General features: G+C 56.7%; 6 protein-coding genes across 6 annotated transcripts; 2 read left to right on the forward strand and 4 right to left on the reverse strand.

Moving 5' to 3' along the window:
• Window positions 1–299: 299 nt before the first annotated feature.
• BJ171DRAFT_439658 (uncharacterized protein) lies at window positions 300–3780 on the reverse strand. The gene is made up of 10 exons (XM_053108029.1): window positions 3409–3780; window positions 2605–3034; window positions 2413–2426; window positions 2059–2205; window positions 1808–1870; window positions 1580–1653; window positions 1314–1401; window positions 1053–1167; window positions 873–901; window positions 300–698 (listed from the first exon to the last, which is right to left on the reverse strand). Exons 1-10 carry the CDS (start codon window positions 3625–3627, stop codon window positions 504–506), a joined length of 1374 nt encoding a protein of 457 aa, XP_052969460.1. The 5' UTR covers window positions 3628–3780; the 3' UTR covers window positions 300–503.
• A 486-nt stretch (window positions 3781–4266) lies between these two features.
• BJ171DRAFT_494632 (uncharacterized protein) lies at window positions 4267–5554 on the reverse strand. The gene is made up of 2 exons (XM_053110033.1): window positions 5422–5554; window positions 4267–5267 (listed from the first exon to the last, which is right to left on the reverse strand). The coding sequence occupies exon 2, from the start codon at window positions 5256–5258 to the stop codon at window positions 4608–4610; it is 651 nt and encodes a 216-aa protein (XP_052969461.1). The 5' UTR covers window positions 5259–5267; window positions 5422–5554; the 3' UTR covers window positions 4267–4607.
• Window positions 5555–6436: 882 nt separating this feature from the next.
• On the forward strand, window positions 6437–8280 carry BJ171DRAFT_494635 (uncharacterized protein). The gene is made up of 7 exons (XM_053110034.1): window positions 6437–6594; window positions 6808–6815; window positions 7021–7159; window positions 7311–7327; window positions 7477–7564; window positions 7703–7887; window positions 8108–8280. The coding sequence occupies exons 1-7, from the start codon at window positions 6511–6513 to the stop codon at window positions 8250–8252; spliced, it is 666 nt and encodes a 221-aa protein (XP_052969462.1). The 5' UTR covers window positions 6437–6510; the 3' UTR covers window positions 8253–8280.
• A 4493-nt stretch (window positions 8281–12773) lies between these two features.
• BJ171DRAFT_472775 (uncharacterized protein) lies at window positions 12774–13350 on the reverse strand (the record flags this gene model as incomplete). Its single annotated transcript, XM_053108674.1, has 3 exons — window positions 12774–12789; window positions 12861–13111; window positions 13261–13350. 3 exons carry the CDS (start codon window positions 13348–13350, stop codon window positions 12774–12776), a joined length of 357 nt encoding a protein of 118 aa, XP_052969463.1.
• Window positions 13351–13973: 623 nt separating this feature from the next.
• On the reverse strand, window positions 13974–15614 carry BJ171DRAFT_494659 (Sel1 repeat protein). The gene has a single exon (XM_053110035.1). It carries the CDS (start codon window positions 15519–15521, stop codon window positions 14361–14363), a length of 1161 nt encoding a protein of 386 aa, XP_052969464.1. The 5' UTR covers window positions 15522–15614; the 3' UTR covers window positions 13974–14360.
• Window positions 15615–17996: 2382 nt separating this feature from the next.
• On the forward strand, window positions 17997–18589 carry BJ171DRAFT_472777 (uncharacterized protein; the record flags this gene model as incomplete). Its single annotated transcript, XM_053108675.1, has 2 exons — window positions 17997–18399; window positions 18444–18589. The coding sequence occupies 2 exons, from the start codon at window positions 17997–17999 to the stop codon at window positions 18587–18589; spliced, it is 549 nt and encodes a 182-aa protein (XP_052969465.1).
• Between the last annotated feature and the right edge of the window lie 1364 nt (window positions 18590–19953).

Below are 19953 nucleotides of genomic sequence, written 5' to 3' on the forward strand. Positions count from 1 at the left end.
GGGCGGCGGTTGGGCTGCGTGCGATCACCATCGACATGAAACCGGTTGCACACAATCGTTTTTGTATGGACTTGGCCAGGAGCGCCGGATGGTCGGTGTCTCGGTTCTTGCACAGGCACACAACCGTATCGACTCTTGATCAGGTTACTTTGGCACCCGGCGATGCTGGGATACACTCGGAGATGCATGGATACACTCGGAGATGCTTGGATACACTCGGATACCCTGTTGCCCCCCGATACGTCGCAGGGGATCGATTCGATTCCACAGCCATGCATCGCCTCGTCCTGCATCACCTCGCATCGATGAATGGGTCTGCAAGGAGATGAAGGCCGATGGAGACTGGAATGGCCAAGTATATTCACACATTCATTTATTCGTTCACGGCACATCCAGAGCAGTAAGCAATTGTCGTAGGAGAGGGCGGAGGACAACATCGCAACCGATCACACCGTGGCACAGCATATCGCAGCAGAGTAAGGCTCCGGATATCCCTCGGAATCCTAGAGCTGCTGCTTCTCGTGCTTGGCGATGAACTCGTAGAGGGTCAAGGCGCCTTCGAAGGTCTCCTCGGCGGTGGGGATGATCTGGTCGGGAGGGAGCAGGAATCCGTGCTTGCCAGTGTCGCGGAGCTCGACTCCGTAGGCAAAGGTGACGTTGGCGGAGGTATAAGCCCAGTCGATGGAGGAGCCGCTGGCCTGTCCCAGAGCGAGACGGATGTGGGGGTAGACAGACCAGGTCAGAGATGCTGTCCCAGCGATGCCAGTGGAAAGACAATCTGCTCGATCCAAGGTGTGAGGCGATATGCAAACGGAGCGGAACACATTGACGGACTCCTAGAGCACACATACATATGCGCATCGTGCACTTACCACGTAGATGACGTTGCAAATGGACCCAACTGCACCAAGGGTCATGCATTGCCAGGGGAGGCGTGAGGTGATTGTGCATGTCACGGGAGCCATCCAAAAGCATGAGTGCCATGGCGGCGATGGTTCGTTCATCCACGCATGCCCAGATGCCATCAGACGGTGCAGCGAGGGCACACATACCAGCGTATTTGGTTCCGTGGACGCTCTTCAGGGCCTTGGCCGCAGCTTGAGCGGCCTCGCCGATGACGGGCTCAACAGATCGATCGCAGTCAGCGCCATAAGGATACATCCACATCTGCGATATCGTTCCAAGGCGGAAAAGGTGTGTGAGTTCAGTCGCATGGTGAGAAAGATGGACAGAGACGCTACGAGCTATGAAGCAGCCGCAGAGACGGTCGCCCTGCCTTCACGACAATGGCGGTACGGCAGAGACAAGAGTACCTGGCCAAATGCATGCCAGTCAATGTATGAGACGACGTTAGGGGCGAGCTGGGCGAGGTAGTTGGCCATGTTCTTGCTCTCGGGAGCACTGTAGGGGCGAGCGTGGTTCAGGAAGCGTAGGGACCGAGTCAGTGGGTCAGTGTACATCACAGCTGTGGCACATTGATCAGCCCCAGATGACTAGGTTGGCCCATCGCCCGCAAGCATCTGGCATGGATGGCGGTATGAACTGGGTATGGTCGCCATCACCCCGGAGCTGGTCTCACCTGAAAGCAAAGGGACCCTGGTAGTCCTCACGGCAGGGGTTGGTCGAGGAGCCCTTCTCGCCCCATTTGTATCCCTGACGATGCGGCAGAATCAGGATCAGTATTCAGTCATAGACGCCAGCGATGCATGTGCGCGAGAGTGCAGGCAAACATAGAGATGGATCAGAAGCAATCAGACGATGCCCGAAACGAGAGGCCGTATCGATCCGATCTCAGAGTCGAGCTTACCCAGTTGCGGTTAGGATCGGTGCCGATACAGAACAAGTTGTTGGGCTGGCGATTCTTTCTCCACTGTGACAGGGACGATGGGGAGGGCAGTGGGTGAGCCGCAGACCCCCGCTCCATTGGAGGATCATTATGCTCGCCTCAATCTTCCCAAAGCCAAGCAGCTTTGCGACGATGGGGAGCAGGATGATACATCTGCAGAGGACGTGACAGTGCAGCATGGATCGGATTCGACGGGAAGGTCAAGAGCCTACCATGCGGTTGTGAGTGTGGGTGTAGACGAATCCATCGACGTTGAGGACGGGGATGATGTGGAATCGGAAAGTATCGACCAAGGCGGTAATGCGTTCATCATGACTGTACTTTTCAACCAGCTCTGTGAGCATGTAAACAACCACAGCCTATCGGATGGAAAGAGTTGGGTGGCGCCGGATTGTGGTGGGAGAGACACCGCAACGATGAGCAGAGATTAGCATCGGTATCGTTTACAAGTGGCTACACACCACCAAAACACTTGCAGGCGCTGGACCACGCAAACGTTTGCCCAAGAGCCGGTCCGGTGTCAGAGGAGGCACTATGCAGCCGAGTCGCCATGTCGATTGACTTACGGGGCCAATCCACTCTGCAATAGGCAAAGGGCAGATTGATACAGAACAAAGTGAAGAGGGTGTAAGTCTCAGGGCGGCTCAGGGCGGCTCAGGCCCGTCGAGCTGGCACTGCTGCGTCATGTGGTGCGTGCGGATACACATCGGAGGAAGTTGCTGTTGGCCTCATGAGGGTGGGATGGACGGATACTGAACCTCGAGCGTGGTGTCCGCCGTGGAAGACAATGTCGCGCACTGGATGGGCCGAGCTGGCGTTGTTGTGGACCTTGAAGCCATGAATATCTCTTCCCTCAAAGGTCTGGCCGACGGTAAAAGACTGGATGAGGTGCGGGTGCTTGTCCTGCAGCTCATGGATGTGCTTCAGGATCTCGTCGTAGGTGTGGTACTGCTTGAACCAAGACTTGACCGAGTCGTGCGTTGAGGACGGATCGAGGACGATCTGGTCAGAGTCCAGGGCAGGCCCGGCGGCTTCGGCCTGGAGATCGATCAGGCCCTGAACGTCGTCGATGCGAACACTGTACTCAAAGGGAGAGAACAGGATCTTGAAGCCGGTTTGGAGCGAGGACGGGATTCGGACATCAACCTGGCCAATACGAAGAGGAGTCCAGAAATCGAGAGCAAAGGTCTGGATACCCAGAGAGTCGATGGGTTGCCACGGAAAGTTGATCGGGTAAGGCGCGATATTGCCGGGGCGATATTCGAAGGACGGCGGTCCAGAAATGAGCCCAACAGCCGGTTGTCGTCGGTGATGGTTAGTTGGGGGAAGTGGAAGGGCCTTGCAAACCAAACGAGCGTTCCGGCAAAATAGACACACGTCTCCGTTCGACGCAGCACTCAGCGCAGCAGATTGGATGATGGTCTGCAGCGAGGCGGTCGATAGGCAAGAGCCCAGAGGCCATCGGCCAGTGCTTCACACACGAATGGATCGACGTTCGAGCGACACAAAAAAAGCCAACCGACAACAATGGACGCATCGGTCTTGACACAAATGGTACAAACCTCGGCAATGATGTTGAGCATCTCAAGCTGGGCCTCAGACTGGACAGAGAGCGACCACACCTGATCGCCATCGAAGCGGAGCGGGGTGGCGTTCGAGTTCCAGGACTGGAGCCACTTTTCAATGTCCATGCCCTTGGGCGGCACCAAGACGGCCATGGTCTGCATGGTGCAGACGGTCAGCAGCGCGGCGCTGGCGAGGACGCACGAGAAGATTCTCATGGAGGGCAAGAGTCAAGACGGACGAAGGCAAGGGCAAGGAAGAGGGAATGAGGTGGATGGAGGATGGAGGACGGAGGATGGCGGGGAAGGCGACGGGAGCATTTGTATGCTGGGGACACCGAGGCCCAACACCTCAGTCATGTGGATGTCGCCTTGCTCCCCCTCGACCAACCCCCGCAACACCAGCCCAGCGCCCCCCCCCTCAGATCCAACCCCGGACTGCGGGCGATCCATGTCTTCTTCGCAGGGGCAACAGGCCAGCGATCCATGGCCGAGCCGCGTGGCCGATCGATGCAGAATCGGCAATGGCGCCAGAGGACAACGAGGCGGGCTGCATTCAATACACTCGGCTGATGGGTGGACGGTCTGGCCCGAGGGCTGCATTGGCGCGAGGTTGTGAGCACACTGCAACGGTCGCTTTGGAGGAGACTGAGCGGTCTGAGGGAAATGGGAATGCCTTCCCAGGGCCATGTTTTCTGGTGGCACGGCACCACGGCAAGATTCTGCTTGGAGCATCGAGCAAACATGATGAGCGGGTTTGGAAGGAAAGAAAGAACGGGCGAATGTATGCACTCCCGATCCAGAATACCGGGTAGCTGACAAGGCCCATCGCCGCATCAGATGTCTCCCTGCAATGTGTCGGTGCTGTGAATTGTATATTTAAGATCTTGAAAGCTCTGCATGGTTAGGAAATACAGGCGTCCTTTGTACTGGAATCTGGGAAACTGTAAGCAGCCATTCATACAAATCAAGCGACCAAACTCGAAAGAAGCTAAATCAATGAGAGAGAATAAAGGAAAGGCACATAGGAAGGCTGCTGGTGGACGAGCTCGGCAAGACTGTGAGCATCAGGCACAGGAGAACAGGAGCGCAGGAAAATAGGAGAGCAGGAGAACGGGGATGCAGCGGGATAACGGACGCAGCCTCGCAGCAAACTTGAGGCGGCCCGACATGAGGCAGTCGTCGCCATGGCGGCCATATTACTGGCCGCCCTTCTTCTGGTCGTAAGGGGCGTTGTTGCCCGTGGTGAGCGGGAAGGTCGGGTTGTACGCAGGAGGAACATCGGCGGTAGCAGAAACGTTGCCGGCAGAAGCAAAGGCCGAGGCGAAGGCCGGGTGGCCGGAGGGAGCCTGGTACTGGGGCTGGTTGGGGGCGCCATAGGGGGCATCTTGATATGAGCCGGTCGAGGCAGTGTAGGACTGCTGGTAAGGAGCCGGCTGAGAAGCAGGTTGGTAAGCAGTAGGCTGGTAAGGGACACTGCTGACGGGCTGATAGGGGACGCTGTTGGCAGGCTGGTAGGGGACACTGTTGGCAGGCTGGTAGGCAACGGGCTGGGCAACGGGAGTGCCAGGAGGAGCGCCGTAGACGGGGGCGGTCTTGCCATCAGGCAAGGTCGGCGGATAGTAACTGCCAGGAGGAGGCTGATAGAGTTGCGCCTGAGGGGTTGGAGGGACGACCACAGTCACATTCGTAGACTGGTTCTGCGACGCTGCCGCAGAGGCCGAAGCAGCGGCGGCTGCTGCATTTTGCATAGAACGGCGTCTGCAGATAATGATCGTGATGACGACGATGACCACCACCGGAATGGAGACGTAGTAATAGTAGCCGGTGTCGTAATAGTAGATTGTCATGGCGAGCGACTGCGAGTGGAGACAGAGCAAAAGGAATGAGGCGGAGGCACTGGAGCAGGCGACGACAGAGCAGTCTTGGTCGGCGGAGAGCAGCAGGAGATTGAGAAGGCAGCGGGAGGTCGATAGCGCTGCAGGCAATCGATCGAGCAGGAGGACGGCATACCTGTGCTTGAGCAGAATGGAGATGGAGACGAACGAAGAAGATTGCGAGAAAGACGAGCGAGGGGAAGAAATGGGGGGGGGCGAAGCAGGCGGTGGGCGGCAGACAAGGCGCTGGGACACAAACACGGCAACAACCACAGCCGCAGTGGGCACAGAGCACAACCGGCCCATTGCGCCAACCAACAACAACAACAATAGGGTCAGTCGGTTGTGAGAGTAGCTGATGTTGGTTGCTGGAGTGGGTTGCTGGAGTGGGCTGCGCGATGGGTTGATGCGGTGCACCCAACCATGCCAAAGCAGGACAAGCCCGACGGTCGGTCAAAGCGCGGCGCGGCCAGGAAGGCGAGACAGGCACCGCACGCAGATAGAGTCGGAGCCAGATGGTGCCCAGGATGAGCCCGATATTGAGCACCAGGTTGGAGCATGCAGATGAAGTCGCCTGACGGAGCAGGATGGAGCAGGATGGAGCAGGTTAGAGCAGGTTAGAGTATCCAGATTAAAAGTTCGGATCCCGCATATCGAACGGCAACGCAGACCATCCCGGGGTCGACGAGCGGGGATGTGTCAGCAGCCGGGCCCCTGGCCAGCCAGACAATGTCGCTCGGTACTGTGACCCGCAAGGCCAAATCGGCGGTTCTGTTGCCAAGCGCCACCGGGTTGCTGGCCAGCCACAGGAGCTGCTGCGGCCTTGTCTGTGGGTCGCACGGCTGTGTGTGTGCCGTCGGCGCGTCGCTGCGCACACACGCACTGCGAGGGTGCACAGCGCACCGCCACCGACAGCGCCGCGTGGGGGGACACAGACCCGGCAACGCTGTGACCCGTCGCACAGACGCGGCGCGCCTTGCGCCTTGCCTGTGTGCTCTTGCCTGTTTGCTCTCTTGCCTGTTTGCTCTCTTGCCTGTTTGCTCTCTTGCCTGTTTGCTCTCTTGCCTGTTTGCTCTCGCTGCTGTCTCGCTGTCGTCTCGCTGTCGTCTCGCTGTCGTCTCGCTGGCGCTTTCCCCTTTGGTCCCACCACCCAAACCATCAATCCGCATCCAAGACACCACACCACATCCACGACATCATACCACATCCACGACATCAATCCGCAATGGCATCCCGTCCTGACCAATACCGATCCAACTCATTCTTGTCGCTGCTGACCACCGTCGACACCGACGAGGCCGAGGCCGCCGTATGTCCGCCGTTCGCACGATGTTCCATCGGCCAGCAATATGGCGAGCCCGCCGCACTTTGCTCCAGGGCCATACCACCCCTGCAATCCTGCCCATATCGCTGGGCTGCATTCCCGACCAGTGTGTCGATCCTGCACCAGGCCGCTGCGCCAATGCACATGCATTCATTTTCCCATCTAATCCTCTTCTCAAATACCCTGCTTGGCCGCTAGTACCTCAGGTAACAGCCATCGCCCACTCCTCATCCCAGACTCGGCCCGACGACTCTGCACATCGGATGATCCTCTGTCTGTTGCTCTTCCCTATCATCTACGCACCTGTTGGTGGCGGTGGCAGTCGAAGCAACTCGATCCAGAGTGCAAGTCTGTTGCAAGCTTCCCTAAACCCCACCCGTCGATCTCCCCCCGCCTCCCACTTCCCGGCAGCAATGTCGAAAGCGGTGCCAGGGTCTACATGACCCAGTCCGAAGCCATCCACTCTCTGGCAAACCGGATCCTACATTCGCAAATGTACCAGATTGTATATCTGGTGATGGGCATCATCTCGGTCGTTTGTGTGGTCCTGGTAAGCCATCTGCCTCCACATCGTTGTTCCTCTCGTTTCCCGGGGCTGACTGGATCCGCCTGGGCTTGAACTGATCCGAACTCTCTTCCCGCATCTGAAACCATTTTTGCCCCAACGAAACTGCGCTGGATAACAAATGTCCGCTGCCCAGTCGATTGTCGAGCGATGGTAGGGACCATTGTTGTAGCTGCGCCGATCAATGTGTCGCCGAGACCGGTTACCCTGCTCGGCCCCCATAATGATCCGTCCGGCTTGCCGAATGGCCCACTTGCGCCTCATCTCACCCATCCCGCCACTATCATCCACGACCATGACAGCCCGTCAGGTTGGTTCTACGTTCTCGAGGCCATCGTGAACCTGGTCATGATTGTCGAGGTCGCCATTCGATTCTATGCACTCGGAAAGGTATGTTCGGTTCAGCTTGGTCCTCGCTATGCGATTTGAGCGATTCTCTATCCACCGGGCCGGACACACCCGATTCCCCATTGTCGCCTTGACAGCCGGATCTCGGCACTCAACGCCATTACCCCACCCGTTTCTCAGATGTACTGGAGCTCGCTCTGGAATGTCCTCGACATCTGCATCGTGGTGCTCTGTGTCATCACCCTGGGCTATCTGACTTTTGGCGAGTGTTCCAAGAGCCGCTCGCGCGAAGCTGTGGCCGATACCCTCCTGCTGGTGATCCGCAACGGCATGCAATTCGCTCGTTTGTTCCTAATGTGGTCCAAGTAAGTCCCGGTGGCCACATGCCCGTTTCGTTTTGCCAGTGAGATCCGGCACAGGTGCCTCGAAATCTTCGGATGGCTATCACATGCACCTATCCCCGATAGTGGATCGGACTCCTCACACGCACTGCTTGTTTCGCCGTTTTCACGCACTTTCCCTCCCCTTCCATGAATCCATTTCCTACACACTCACAAACCCAATATCGCACCGCCGATGACGAAGAAACCGCCGCAACATCATCAACCGCCCAGCAACCGTCAACTTTGAAGCAGTCCGCGGCGAGTCCGTGGACTATATGCGACCGGAGCTCACCCTGCCCACAAACAACGGCGTCTTGTACGAGGAGGAGCGGGACGACTACTTTTGAGCAATAACTGAGGAATAAAAAAACACAATGCTAATGGAAAATATCGAAGCGAATAGAGCAAGATACCCTGGCCTTGTGGATATAAGCAACTACTATAAAATTATCGCTGAGGCAAGAACCTCTCAGGTAATGTCGACCATAGGCTCAGGGTACGTCCGCGATGCCAGCTGAGATTGGATCGGTGGAACTGGCGGACTGGCAGGCTGCCCACATGATCTTGGTCGGCGAAGTGGGTTGCGGTGGACTCACTCTCTGGGCACTGAGGCGGCACACCTCGATCACAGCAGCTCAGTGGGTGAACTTGAAGAACGACTGGAGTATGGCCAGTGGGTTTGAAGAAATATCGGATTGGTTGTTTGTTGGTTCAAGCGACCGTGTCAGCTGGACATCGGGGCCGTCGGGACTGGTGGGCTGCAAGAGCGGAGGCGTCAGTTGGGAACAGGATGCGACAATTGGAGGAGCGTAACTCACCTGGATGATGACAGGTGACTGATGAAACGATGTGGTCCACAAGATTATGGTACCGGACAAGGTGACAGCACGCTCAGTCCAGCTGCCGAAGAGAGCGTGAGGAACTTGGAGGATATGGTTTCGATGGCGGATCCACCTTGGAGCACCTTCGACTTTGAGCCACACTCGTGGGTCCGAGATTGTTGGCGCGGCAGAGAACGAGCGTGCGGAGTGGTTGGTGCGAACAAACCCGTCGTCGCGATGTGTCCACACAATGTCGTTCTTGGTGTCGTCGCGGGAGAGTATCGAGCTGCCATCGCGCGAGAATGACACTGAGCGGACCGGGCTGGAATGTCCGGTGAGTGTTTGCTTCAAGCGGCCCGAGGTGGCATCCCACACCCTGACGGTGTTGTCACTGGAGCCTGAGGCGATCCACTTGCCATTGGAGGACACCACCACAGCATTGATCCACTTTCCGTGCCCGTCAGTATCGTGCTGAACCTGTTCGGCTGTGATATCCCACACCTTGATGGTCTTGTCGAATGAAGTGGATGCGATCCACTTGCTATCTGGCGAGAACGCCAAGTGATTTACAGGTCCGATGTGTCCCTCGAGAACATACCTTACCTCCCTTGTGGCAACATCCCACATCATGACGGAGTTGTCCCGAGAGCCCGAGACGATCCATTTACTGTCTGGCGAAACAGCGACGCCGAAGACAGAGGCTTTGTGTCCTTCGAGGGTGTGCTTCACCTGGCCTGTTGTGGAATCCCACATCTTGACGGTCCTGTCGCCCGAGCCCGAGACAATCCACTTGCCATTGGGCGTGATCGCCACACCGTTCACCCAGCTTGTGTGTCCTTTGAGCGTGCGCTTCAGCTGGCCAGTGGCAACGTCCCACACCTTGATCGTCTTGTCTGACGATCCCGAGACAATCCACTTGTCATCGGGTGAGATTGCCAATGAAGTCAGATGATTGCTGGAGGCTTGGAGAGTGCGCTTCAGCTGGCCGCTGACAACATCCCAGAGTATAACCGTTCTGTCTGCAGCACACGAGGCGAGCCACTGGCCGTCGGATGAAAAGGAGACAGCAGTCATGTCATCGGTATGTCCCAGAAGGGTGTGCTTCAGCCGGCCCGTTGCGGCATCCCATAGCTTGGTAGTCCTGTCGTTTGAACCAGAGGCAATCAGTCTGCCATCGGGCGAGATCGCCACAGCGTTCACTGAGTGGACGTGTCCCGTGAGAGTGTGTTTCACCTGGCCCGTCATGGCATCCCACACCTTGATGGTGTTGTCACTCGAGCCTGAGACGATCCATTTCCCATCGGAGGAGATTGCAACCGTGTGGATCGAATATTCATGACCTGTGAGTGTCATCTCGCACGGATCCCAGGTGGGTGCTGGGCCAGCCGTGACCAGGAACGGGATCTTGTCCTCGAGTTGGGTGGCATATGTCTTGTAGATCGCCGTCTCCTTCGGTGTGAATGCAAACCCCGAATTGTACACCTGTGGTGCACTCTTGATGATCGGATCGGCAAACTCGCGGATGAATCGATACGTGTCCTTGACCAGTTCCTTCGTGGTGTCGTTGACGATGGTGCTGGGTGCCTTGGTGATCACTCCTCGGAGCACAGCCAGTTGCCCGATGATCGGCTCGACCACATGTGTGAGCGACCCACACTCGAGCCAGAAGAACACATGCGTCTTGACGAGCCGAGTGAGCACCGCTGCCACATCGACCATCTCGGGCGACTGCCACACCGGACTCGACTCGGCCTCTCCGTCCACACACCACACAAAGTGTGTGATCCAGTGGGCGACGCTGTATCGCAGCGACGGTGTGATCTTGGCTGCGACCCTGTCCTCGAGGTCTGGGATATCGTCGTGAAAGTCGAAGATATCGCAGATGTTGATCACTGGCTCGTGCGAGAGGATCACGCCGAGACATCCCTTGGCAAACACCGTGTGGAACGAGGTCGACACATGCCACGGATGGCCAGTTGATGCGTCGCCGAGGAGATAGTCCGCCACCGACTTGTGGTTGAACTTGACCTCGGTGTTGGTGGACTGGCTGCCTCGGGGACCCAGTCCATTGGCGCCAGGATCAAGGACCAGACTGAGGCTCTTGAGACACTCGCGAACGACGCCGATCTCGAGTCCAAACACATCGGCGATGATCTGCGGGGTCAGGATCGACTGGGCCGTGGCGATTGCCGACACCACCGTGACCAGCTCGGCCGGGTGGCTCGACTGCGAGTGGATCTTGGCGAATGTCTTGTGGTACAGCTGACCGACATCGGCGGCGCTGTCGTTGATGTCCTTGATCGTGGCGAGTGTCACTGGGCCGTCCATGGCTGCTGCATCGACGGTGTTGAGGATCAGGTTGATCCACACGAATGTCTTGGACTGGTCCAGCAGGATGGCGACTGCCTCGGTGCGGTCCGAGTCAGTGAGAGTGTCATACACTCGCAGTCGGTGGCGGATGAACACCTCGAGGTCACGGATGTTCTCCTCGCTCGAGGGTTCGATTGTCTTGGTCGGGACTCCATCGAATGCTGCCTTGATGTCGTCCTCGGGTCGGGATGTCAGCAGCAGCTTGAGCCACGGACGGGTCCTGTTCAGTTCGACGAAGCGCCAGGCAAGCAGACTGAGCAGCTGGTCGCGCGGAGAGCACTCGTCGAGTGCATCCACCAGGACCATCACCGATCCCTTGGGTCTGTATTCGCCGATGGCTTCGAGTGGATCGGCAATCACGGCCTTGAACAGATCGGGGATGCTCATCTTGTCGAGACTGTCCTTGGAGTGGCCGGCGTCGAGCAACTTGCGGCCAATCGGCGAGTGCCACTTGCACAGACCGTATGCGATGGTGTTCAGCACCACTCGTGGATCGCTCTTGCGGGTGTCGTTGTACTTGAGGAACAGCGCCGACACCAGTTGATTGCTGGCTGTGAGGATGTTGGCGATCTGGGCAGCAGCGACGGACTTGCCGACACCGGCAACGGCATTGACCCACAGGACAGTGTCGGAGGTATCCTGGTTGACCCAGTCAGTTGTTTGGTCGAACAGCCACTGGCGAGTGCCCTCGACATACAGATCCTCGAGTGCTTGTCTGTCGGAAGTGGAATCGATGGGATCGAGGAGGAGTCGCAAGGCATGGTCCTGGTCGGCGGTGAGAACGACACTGTCGCCTTGGTGATACGTTGCTCCTTGGTCCTCAGCCGTCTTGATCTTGACAATCATGCTACGAATGCTCGGGACAAGCCTGAAACGGAAGGGGGGGGGAGCAAATAAATAGGTGAGACTATATCGATGGTTGCAGTTTTGTCGATGAGCAACGTCCTGTCGGAAGGAAATTGTTGGATGGCAGCAAACTGCCCTCACCCCTTGAGTGCCTTGGTATCAGCAGCATCGAGAGCCTGGAGCTTCATCAACTCCTTGAATGTCTGCTGGACGGTCATTGGTTGATTATCGAAGAGTGGACTGTGCTTATGAATCGGTGAGTACCGGGGAAAGTCGCTCGTGGATGGAAAGTATTTGATGAACGCCTTTCTGCCGTCGCTCGTCAACACAGTCGACCACATGAACACAGGTTGGACGATGACGGGGTGGTCGGAGGCGGCGGTGTCCTTCATCCGCTTGAGGGCATGCTGGATCTGCGAGTGAGTGAGTGAGTGAGTGAGTGAGTGAGTGAGTGAGTGAATGAGTGTGTGAGTGAGTGAGTGAGTGTGTGAGTGAGTGAGTGAGTGAGTGATACGGTCACTGACCAGCCCCGATTCTGCCATGCCTCCAAGACCAACATCACCTCGTTACCTCGAGCAGCTGATTGTCGGGTCTGTTGTGGGCCTCGAACGTGCGCTTCAGTCCCTCCTCCGAGAGAATCACCACAATCACACTCGACCGATACAGCCCGTTGATGAAACCTTGTTCCCAGTCCATCCCGTTGCAGAGACACTGGCTGTCGAGATACGGATGGAGCGCCTGGTGGCCGTGCGGCGTCGCTGCGAGTGTCCCGTGCAGTGACGATGCATTGACGGCGTCGCTGTCGACCCGGTAGCTGTGGACACTCGGTCGTCAGTCGATGGCGGTGCTCCGATGGCGTGGACCAAGTTTGCTCCGATGTCAAGTGGGCCCGATGTCAAGTGCGGCGACATTGCCCACCTGATGAACACATCGTGGTCGCCGTAATCCAGCTGGCACCTCCACTCGCCGGCCGGAGCGACGGGAGTATAGTCCTGTGAGTTCATCGTCTGGACTGGTGGCTTGATGGCGGCTTTGGGAGCAGGAATGACAGGCTGGGCGGCGGCGACGGGTTTGGCGGATCCATGGTCGGCCTGTGCCTTCAGGAGTCTCTTGATCCCGCCAACCTTCATCCCCAGGTCCTTCATATCGCTCTCCTTGAGGGCAAGGAGCTGAGCAAACCACAATCAGCACACGGCGCAGTCATGGACTCGCCATATCCGCAGCGACACCATATCCGCAGCGTCGCCATATCCGCAGCGTCGCCATATCCGCAGCGTCGCCATATCCGCAACAACAGCATATCCGCAGCGTCACCCACCAGGTCGACGGTGTTGCATTCGTTGTCGAGAAAGACGCTCTTGTATCCGGCCAGATCGGCCTTCCCGAGGAACTCGTCAAAGGCATCCATTCTGCAGCCGCGGATGCTGAGCGAGTCGCGAGTCGGTGCGGCTTTGCCTGGTCTGCTGAGGGAGATGGGCCTGCAGAGGTCGCCTGGATGATGGAAGGAGAGGCAATGATGTGATGTGGTGGCTGGGTGTCTCCCTTGCCGACTTGGTTTCCTGTCCACCATCCGGCTCGATCCGGTGTGGCTCGAGTCAATATAACGTCGTGTGATTGGCCCGCTTCTCCAGTCAGTGAATGGTTGTCAATCCGCTTCATGGGAACACGGCGGTGATATTGTTCGGTGAGCAGCGTTGACCGCAGGCTCACCGCATATTAATCGGTCCCTGACGCAATGCAGTAACCGGTTCTTTGGATAGTCCTCCATCTCAGGGCGATTCCTCTTTGGAAGGGGGAGCTGCGAGAAGTTCTGTATGCGTGAAAGAAAACGTCTACAGTCACTGTCCTCCATTCTCTGTACTATTCGGGCCGACCAGGCCTTGATAGCTTCTCCTTGAAATAGAAACCACGACTTGAGTCGTCTGTCAAGGAACTCAGAGAGCTGGAGGTATAGACTTATCGGAAATGTGAATGCTGAACCCAATTCACACCAACATTCACCCCATGGCCAAGGACAACAGGGGAGGGTTATTGGTAGAGAAAGACTATATTGGCAAGTTCAACTGGCGCAAGGAGGTTCACGGAAGGGATGTGTAACTATGAGGTTGTTGTGACTGGTTGGACGTAGCCGTTGGCCTGTGCATCTGCTTTTTGATACCAGGATCTGGCTGTTTTGTTACCCTTAAAGATACCCTTGCCGTCGCGGTAGCAGATGCCGGGTTGTCTTGACCATGGGTATCCCTGATTGGCCAACTTGGTATACCACTGAACATCATTGGCGTAGACCTGGGTGACGCCATTGCCTTCATCGTCGCAGTTGGCGCGGCTGAAACTGAACGCGGATATTTCCTGTTTGGGCCGTTCGCTCGACTATGTCAAACGATTTGATACAGCGCCGATGGTATCGTTGGGGGTCGCTTACGAGATTTCCAAGGCGGATTTTGAAGGTTGACTCATATTCCACAGAATTGCAATCAAAAGAATAACAGATGGGATCATCCAGAAGCGAAACTCAAAATCGTGCTTGGTCTCGATAAACTTGTTTATACGTCCAGTAATCGAATTTGCATATTGATTACGAATATCAAGCCATTCTTGGCTTGCAGAATGTCCCTGACTTGCAGACTTGGTGATCCATTCAACAGCCAGTGCATCGTCCTGGGCGACACCACTACCGTAGGAGTAGCATCTTCCGAGGTTGAACTGACCATTGCAATTGCCCTGATTGGCGGCCTTGTTGTACCACTCGGCTGCCTTGGTGTAGTCCTGGGCGACACCGTTGCCTTTGTAGTAGCAGACGCCGAGGCCGAACTGGGCGTTTGCATTCCCCTGACCGGCGGCCTTAGTATACCATTCGACAGCCTTGGCATTGTCTTGGTCAACACCTTGGCCATTCTCATAGCAGACGCCGAGATTGAACTGGGCACCTGCGTATCCTTGATTGGCGGCTTTGGTGAACCACTCGAATGCCTTGGAAAAGTCCTGGGCGACACCGTTGCCTTTGTAGTAGCAGACGCCGAGGTTGTTCTGCGCATCTACATTCCCCTGATTGGCCGACTTGGTGTACCACTCCACAGCCCTGTCATAGTCTCGGGTGACTCCTTGGCCGTTGGAGCAGCCGACGCCAACTGCGTTTTGACCACAGGAGTTGCCTTTCTCGGCCGATTTGGTGAACCACTCTAGTGCCTTGGTATCGTCCCGGTCGACACCATATCCCTCGGCATAACATTTCGCGAGAAGGCACTGGCTCATTGCATGTCCTTGATCGGCGAGCTCTTGAAACAGACACGCGGCGGCTTGGCGGTCATCGACTGTTCCAAAGCCACCGACCATGAATCGTGCAACCAAATGCTTGCAAAGCCAATCGTGCTGCGATCCAAATTGACAGAGTTCAAATAGTCGAACTGCCGCTGGTTTCGATGACGCGATCAGGGTGGTGAGTCGAACTGAGTACTCTCCGAGTTCAAAATCGGGTGTGCGACTCTCGATAAGCCATTGGTTCGCCTTTATCTCATCACGGCGAGTTCCGCGGCCGAGGTAGCAACACCAGCCCATCATGAACGTGGCAATGGGTTTCATGATGGCGTCAGTCGACTTGTCGTGGACCAGTTGCCAGTAGGCGAATGCCTCGGTGTCACTCTTTGTGATGCCGATGCCGGTGAAATGCAGCCAGGCGAGCTCGAAAGCGGCTTCGGCGTCGCCCTTATCGGCGGCGATCTGATACAACTCGGCGGCAGCTGTCCAGGCTGGATCGTTAACTGGCTTCTCTTCGGAGATCTTGCGTGCAGCCGTGGTATGAGCTTTGGTATCACCACGCTGGATGCCCATGATCACTGCCCGTGGGAGGACAAACTCGGTGCCGAGTCTCTGGGCCAAGGCCGGGGGCACCAGTGAGGCGTTGGCAGGGTACCCAGAGGAGCGCGAGTCGGTGAGGTCCGTGCTCAAACCCCGCATCTGCCGGGAGAAGTCGGAGAGAGTGCGGGGGCTGCCGATTGGGGGTTGAGGCGTTGTGACATCCTTGAATGCAGCGAGAATCGACACGATGTCCCCAAAGGTGGGACGCATGGCGGGGTCTTGGTGCCAGCAGGCTTCGATGAGCGACCAGATGTGATCAGGGATGTCATCCAGCCGATTGGGTTGCTTCTGCTGGATGATCCGTGACAAAATTTGAGCGGCTTCCAATTCCCGACCATTTGAGGCTACCCAGACGGGCTTAGCATTATTCAGGACTTCGTACAGGGTGATGGCGAATGCATAGACATCAGTCTTCATCGTGGTGCCAGTTGGATTCTCTTCGTCGAGCATCTCGGGAGCCATGTAACCCTCGCTGCCTCCAGTGGAGCCGCCATTGCGATTGGGGTTCATCGAGGCCGAGGTGTGCTTGGTTCTGGACAAGCCAAAGTCAGTGACGATGGCCTGGAAGGATTTGTCCAGGAGGACGTTCGCTGCCTTGAGGTCGCCGTGGATGATTCTTCTGGCGTGGAGGTAGGACATGCCGGAAGCGACCTCGTACATGAGGCGGAGGCGATCGTCGAGCGAGCGTGGGTTATTGGCGACATAGTCACGGAGTGTGCCGTTTGGCATGAACGGCGAGACCATGAAAGGACGTTTGGTGGTATCGCATGCACCGTGGAGCGGAAGGACGTTGGAGTGGCTCAGCTTGTACCAGACTTCGATTTCACGGCGAAACTGAGCAATCTCAGTCTCGTGGTAGCTGGTCAGGAGTTGCTTGACGGCAACATCCGAGCCATAGTAGGTTGCGGTGAACACCTCGCCAAAGCCGCCGCGGGCGATCGGTTCAAGGGAGCGGTTCGTGATGGAGCCGGCGGGGATGCGCCATAGCTCGTGTTTCATGGAGCGAGAGACCGAGGACTGGTTCTGCAGCATGTGGAGGAGCGGAGCGACAGCCTTTTCGACAACTCGTTGGGTGACGTCGCCTTCCTGAAGGAGGTTCTGGATGGCGTCGGTGGCTTGGCGGATTTTCCACTCCTGCTGGTTCAGACGAATGTCCACTTGGTCCAAGACGGCGGTATTGTTCTGCTGGAGGAGGGTGGTGATTTGGGCGATGAGGGCCTGGTTCTGGGCGTCGTCGTGCTGGACAGCCTGGCGGAGGTCAGCTTCGTTGAGCATGTCGTTGCTGTTGATGTTGAGGGCCAGCTTCACACCCTGCCAGAGGACACTGAGCTCTCGACAGAACTGCTCGATTCGGCGGCGGATCTTGTTGGCCCTGAAGACCCGCTCGACCCTGTGGAAGGCCTGGACCTCGTTGGTGTAGTATTCCTGGATGGTATTGAAGAAGGCAGTAAGCCTGTCCGTTTGCGAGGAGAATCCAGGCGCAACGGTCCGAGACTGCGAGAGAGCGATCAAAATGTCGCGGGAACGACGGGCCAGGACGCCCCACGACTTTTGGCTCTCGTCCGCCTGCTGGACAGCGGCGAGGAACGCCAAGACAACTTGGACGAGGCCTTGGAGGGAGCGATCGGAATGGTGGGCGAGTGCAGTGATTTCACTGGCAATGATAGTGATTTCGAGGATTTGCATGATTGTGGAGGGATGACGATCAAGCAGGAACGTCTCCCAGGAACAAGCCTTCCATTCCGCAGCACCGCCCCTTTTATTCTGGCTGTTTGGAGCTCCATAGAGGTGGCGAAGCATGACGCATGATCCGACAGAGTGACACGAAACATGGGAGCACGAGAGCGTGTTGCATGTGCTGCGCAATGGTCACGCAGCCACATGCGCAGTGTCAAGCCACACCGCGTGGATGGCAGCCCAACGAACACAAGGTTCACACAAATGATTGGGGCAGCCGAACAAGCAGTCACCATCTTCCAGAATGGCATTCCACATCATGACGGCGTACAACATGATCATCCTGTGTAGGGTGACACGGATGTTGCCGAGGTGATCTCTTCGAATGGGCACAACTTGTCGGGCGCAAGCCATCCCATTCGGCTCTGAGCTGTGGGATTGGGAATCGTCCCATTTCGTTCGTACCAACTGCACCAACACGGAGAGTATATACGAGCCTCACCTCCCCACATCCTATCCACCATGACTTCCATGATCGACTCACCTGGTCGCCTGTTGGCCCCATTGCCTTCGACATTGCTCATGAACGAGCACTTTCAAATGTCTCTGAATTTTGCCAGAATCGAGAAGCTCCTTCTCGTGTGCAGGTGCCCCAAGCCATTCTTGATGTCGAGGCTGACTCGATTCTGCCGAGACGAGGATAAGTGCGAGTTCTCCTGGCTTGTTCCCTACAACGAGAGGGGAAGCGTGTCTGTGATGTACATTCTGGCCATTGTGCTGGATGAGACCGACACCAAATCGGAACGAGAATGCATGCCACGACATCGCATCAGACGGCAACAGGTGTTCATGTTTCTCCCTGGAGCAGCAGCTGCTGGATATCCGATGGAGCCAACGTACCTGGATTTCTGCTACATGCAGGGTCGTGTGTTTGACCACCACGAAGAGATCATTGAGCATGTGCTCAAGTACACATGAACCACTCGACGGCAAGCAAGCAGAAAGCGGACGAGTGGCTCTCAAAGGCTGCAGCCCAAGGATTCACGTACGCCCAGGCGATGCTCGAGCATTTTGCCCAGAAAACATGGCCACTGACGACGATTCAGAGGATGTAGAGGGGATTGAGTACAGCGAGGCCAGCACGGAAGAACATCTGGTGAACTTGACCGATGGCTGTACTGATGCAGCGCACCCAGCACGAAGCCACAGCATGCCACCTGCGCTTGTCTTTGTCGCTGTTCTATTCGCACTCGCTCGACAATCCTCTCCATGGGCGCCATCTACTCGGAGCGGGGCTTGTACTGGGGATAGCAACCACTGTGGCCTTGGTGACACTCTCAGGGCAGCACTCGAACTCAACCGATGGGCTGGATGATGGTGATATCGTCTGCTTGTAGCGACGCACCAGCATGCCCAGCAATGCCGCTGCCCACTCGGCTCTTTCAACCAGGGCATCAGTGTCGAAGTACTCGCACCTCGCTGGAGTTGAGGACATGATCCTGCGGGTTGGTGACGACCGCTCGATTGAACCTGCGAAACACTGTCGAGTCACCCTCGCCATAGTCAAACATGAATGGCAACTTGTCCACAACCACGATCATCTTGAAGGGCTGTGGCGACCAGTGGTGCCCAAGGAGCGGAGATTATGAGCGATCTGCGAACACACTCTCTTTCCAATGGTCCCTGCCTCTCATTGACTCCATTGCACACCCTTTGCCATGCTTGCACCCGCTCTCACTCCCGCGCCTCACTCCCGAGTCACATCTGCGCATTCCATCCCACCAATGAACGACACAACCCCGCTCAACTCTCCAATGCGTGCCTGGTTGAGATGTGGCCAGTATTGTTGTTCCTCGAGTCGATTGTACCTCGCACTCTCACACTAATCCCATTCCATATTTGTTTTTCATGACCGAGTCTGGTCGACTCTGTGCTGTGAATAGGAAGACTCGATTCCATGTCTGATTCCATGTCTGATTCCATGTTCAATGCATGTGGCGATACCTGTGGCAATGTCCTGAGCAACAACGACTCCAGCCAGCAAACCATCGGATCGAGCCAGGCTTGTGTGTGTGTTTGGTGGTGGTGCTTGGCCTGCCAGGGTCTGGCTTGCTTCGCCACAACCTGCCTCTCTGTCTCCTGTCCATCTCCATCACCCACTCGCCTCCCTCCTGTCTCCGTCAACATGGCAAGCATGAACGAGCCTGCTCCAAACACAGCAGCATCTCCCGCCCACCAAGCTCAAGATGAATCCAAACCAACCTCGTCGATGCCCGATATCGCTCAGCTCTCACTCGAACACAACCCAGACATCTTCACCATCATCTGCTGTAACGACAGCTTCCAGCTTGCCCTCGACCACAGCACCATCAAGGTCCTCCTCCGAGTGTGCAAACGAGCCCAGTCTCTCCTGAGCTCCAAGGTGCCTCGCTTCCTCACCTGGTGCCAGAAGGCTGGATTCTGTCGTCCAGATGGACAG

Source organism: Polychytrium aggregatum (genome assembly GCF_025602895.1).
Source record: "Polychytrium aggregatum strain JEL109 chromosome Unknown BJ171scaffold_8, whole genome shotgun sequence".
Taxonomy (NCBI): Eukaryota; Fungi; Chytridiomycota; class Chytridiomycetes; order Polychytriales; genus Polychytrium; species Polychytrium aggregatum.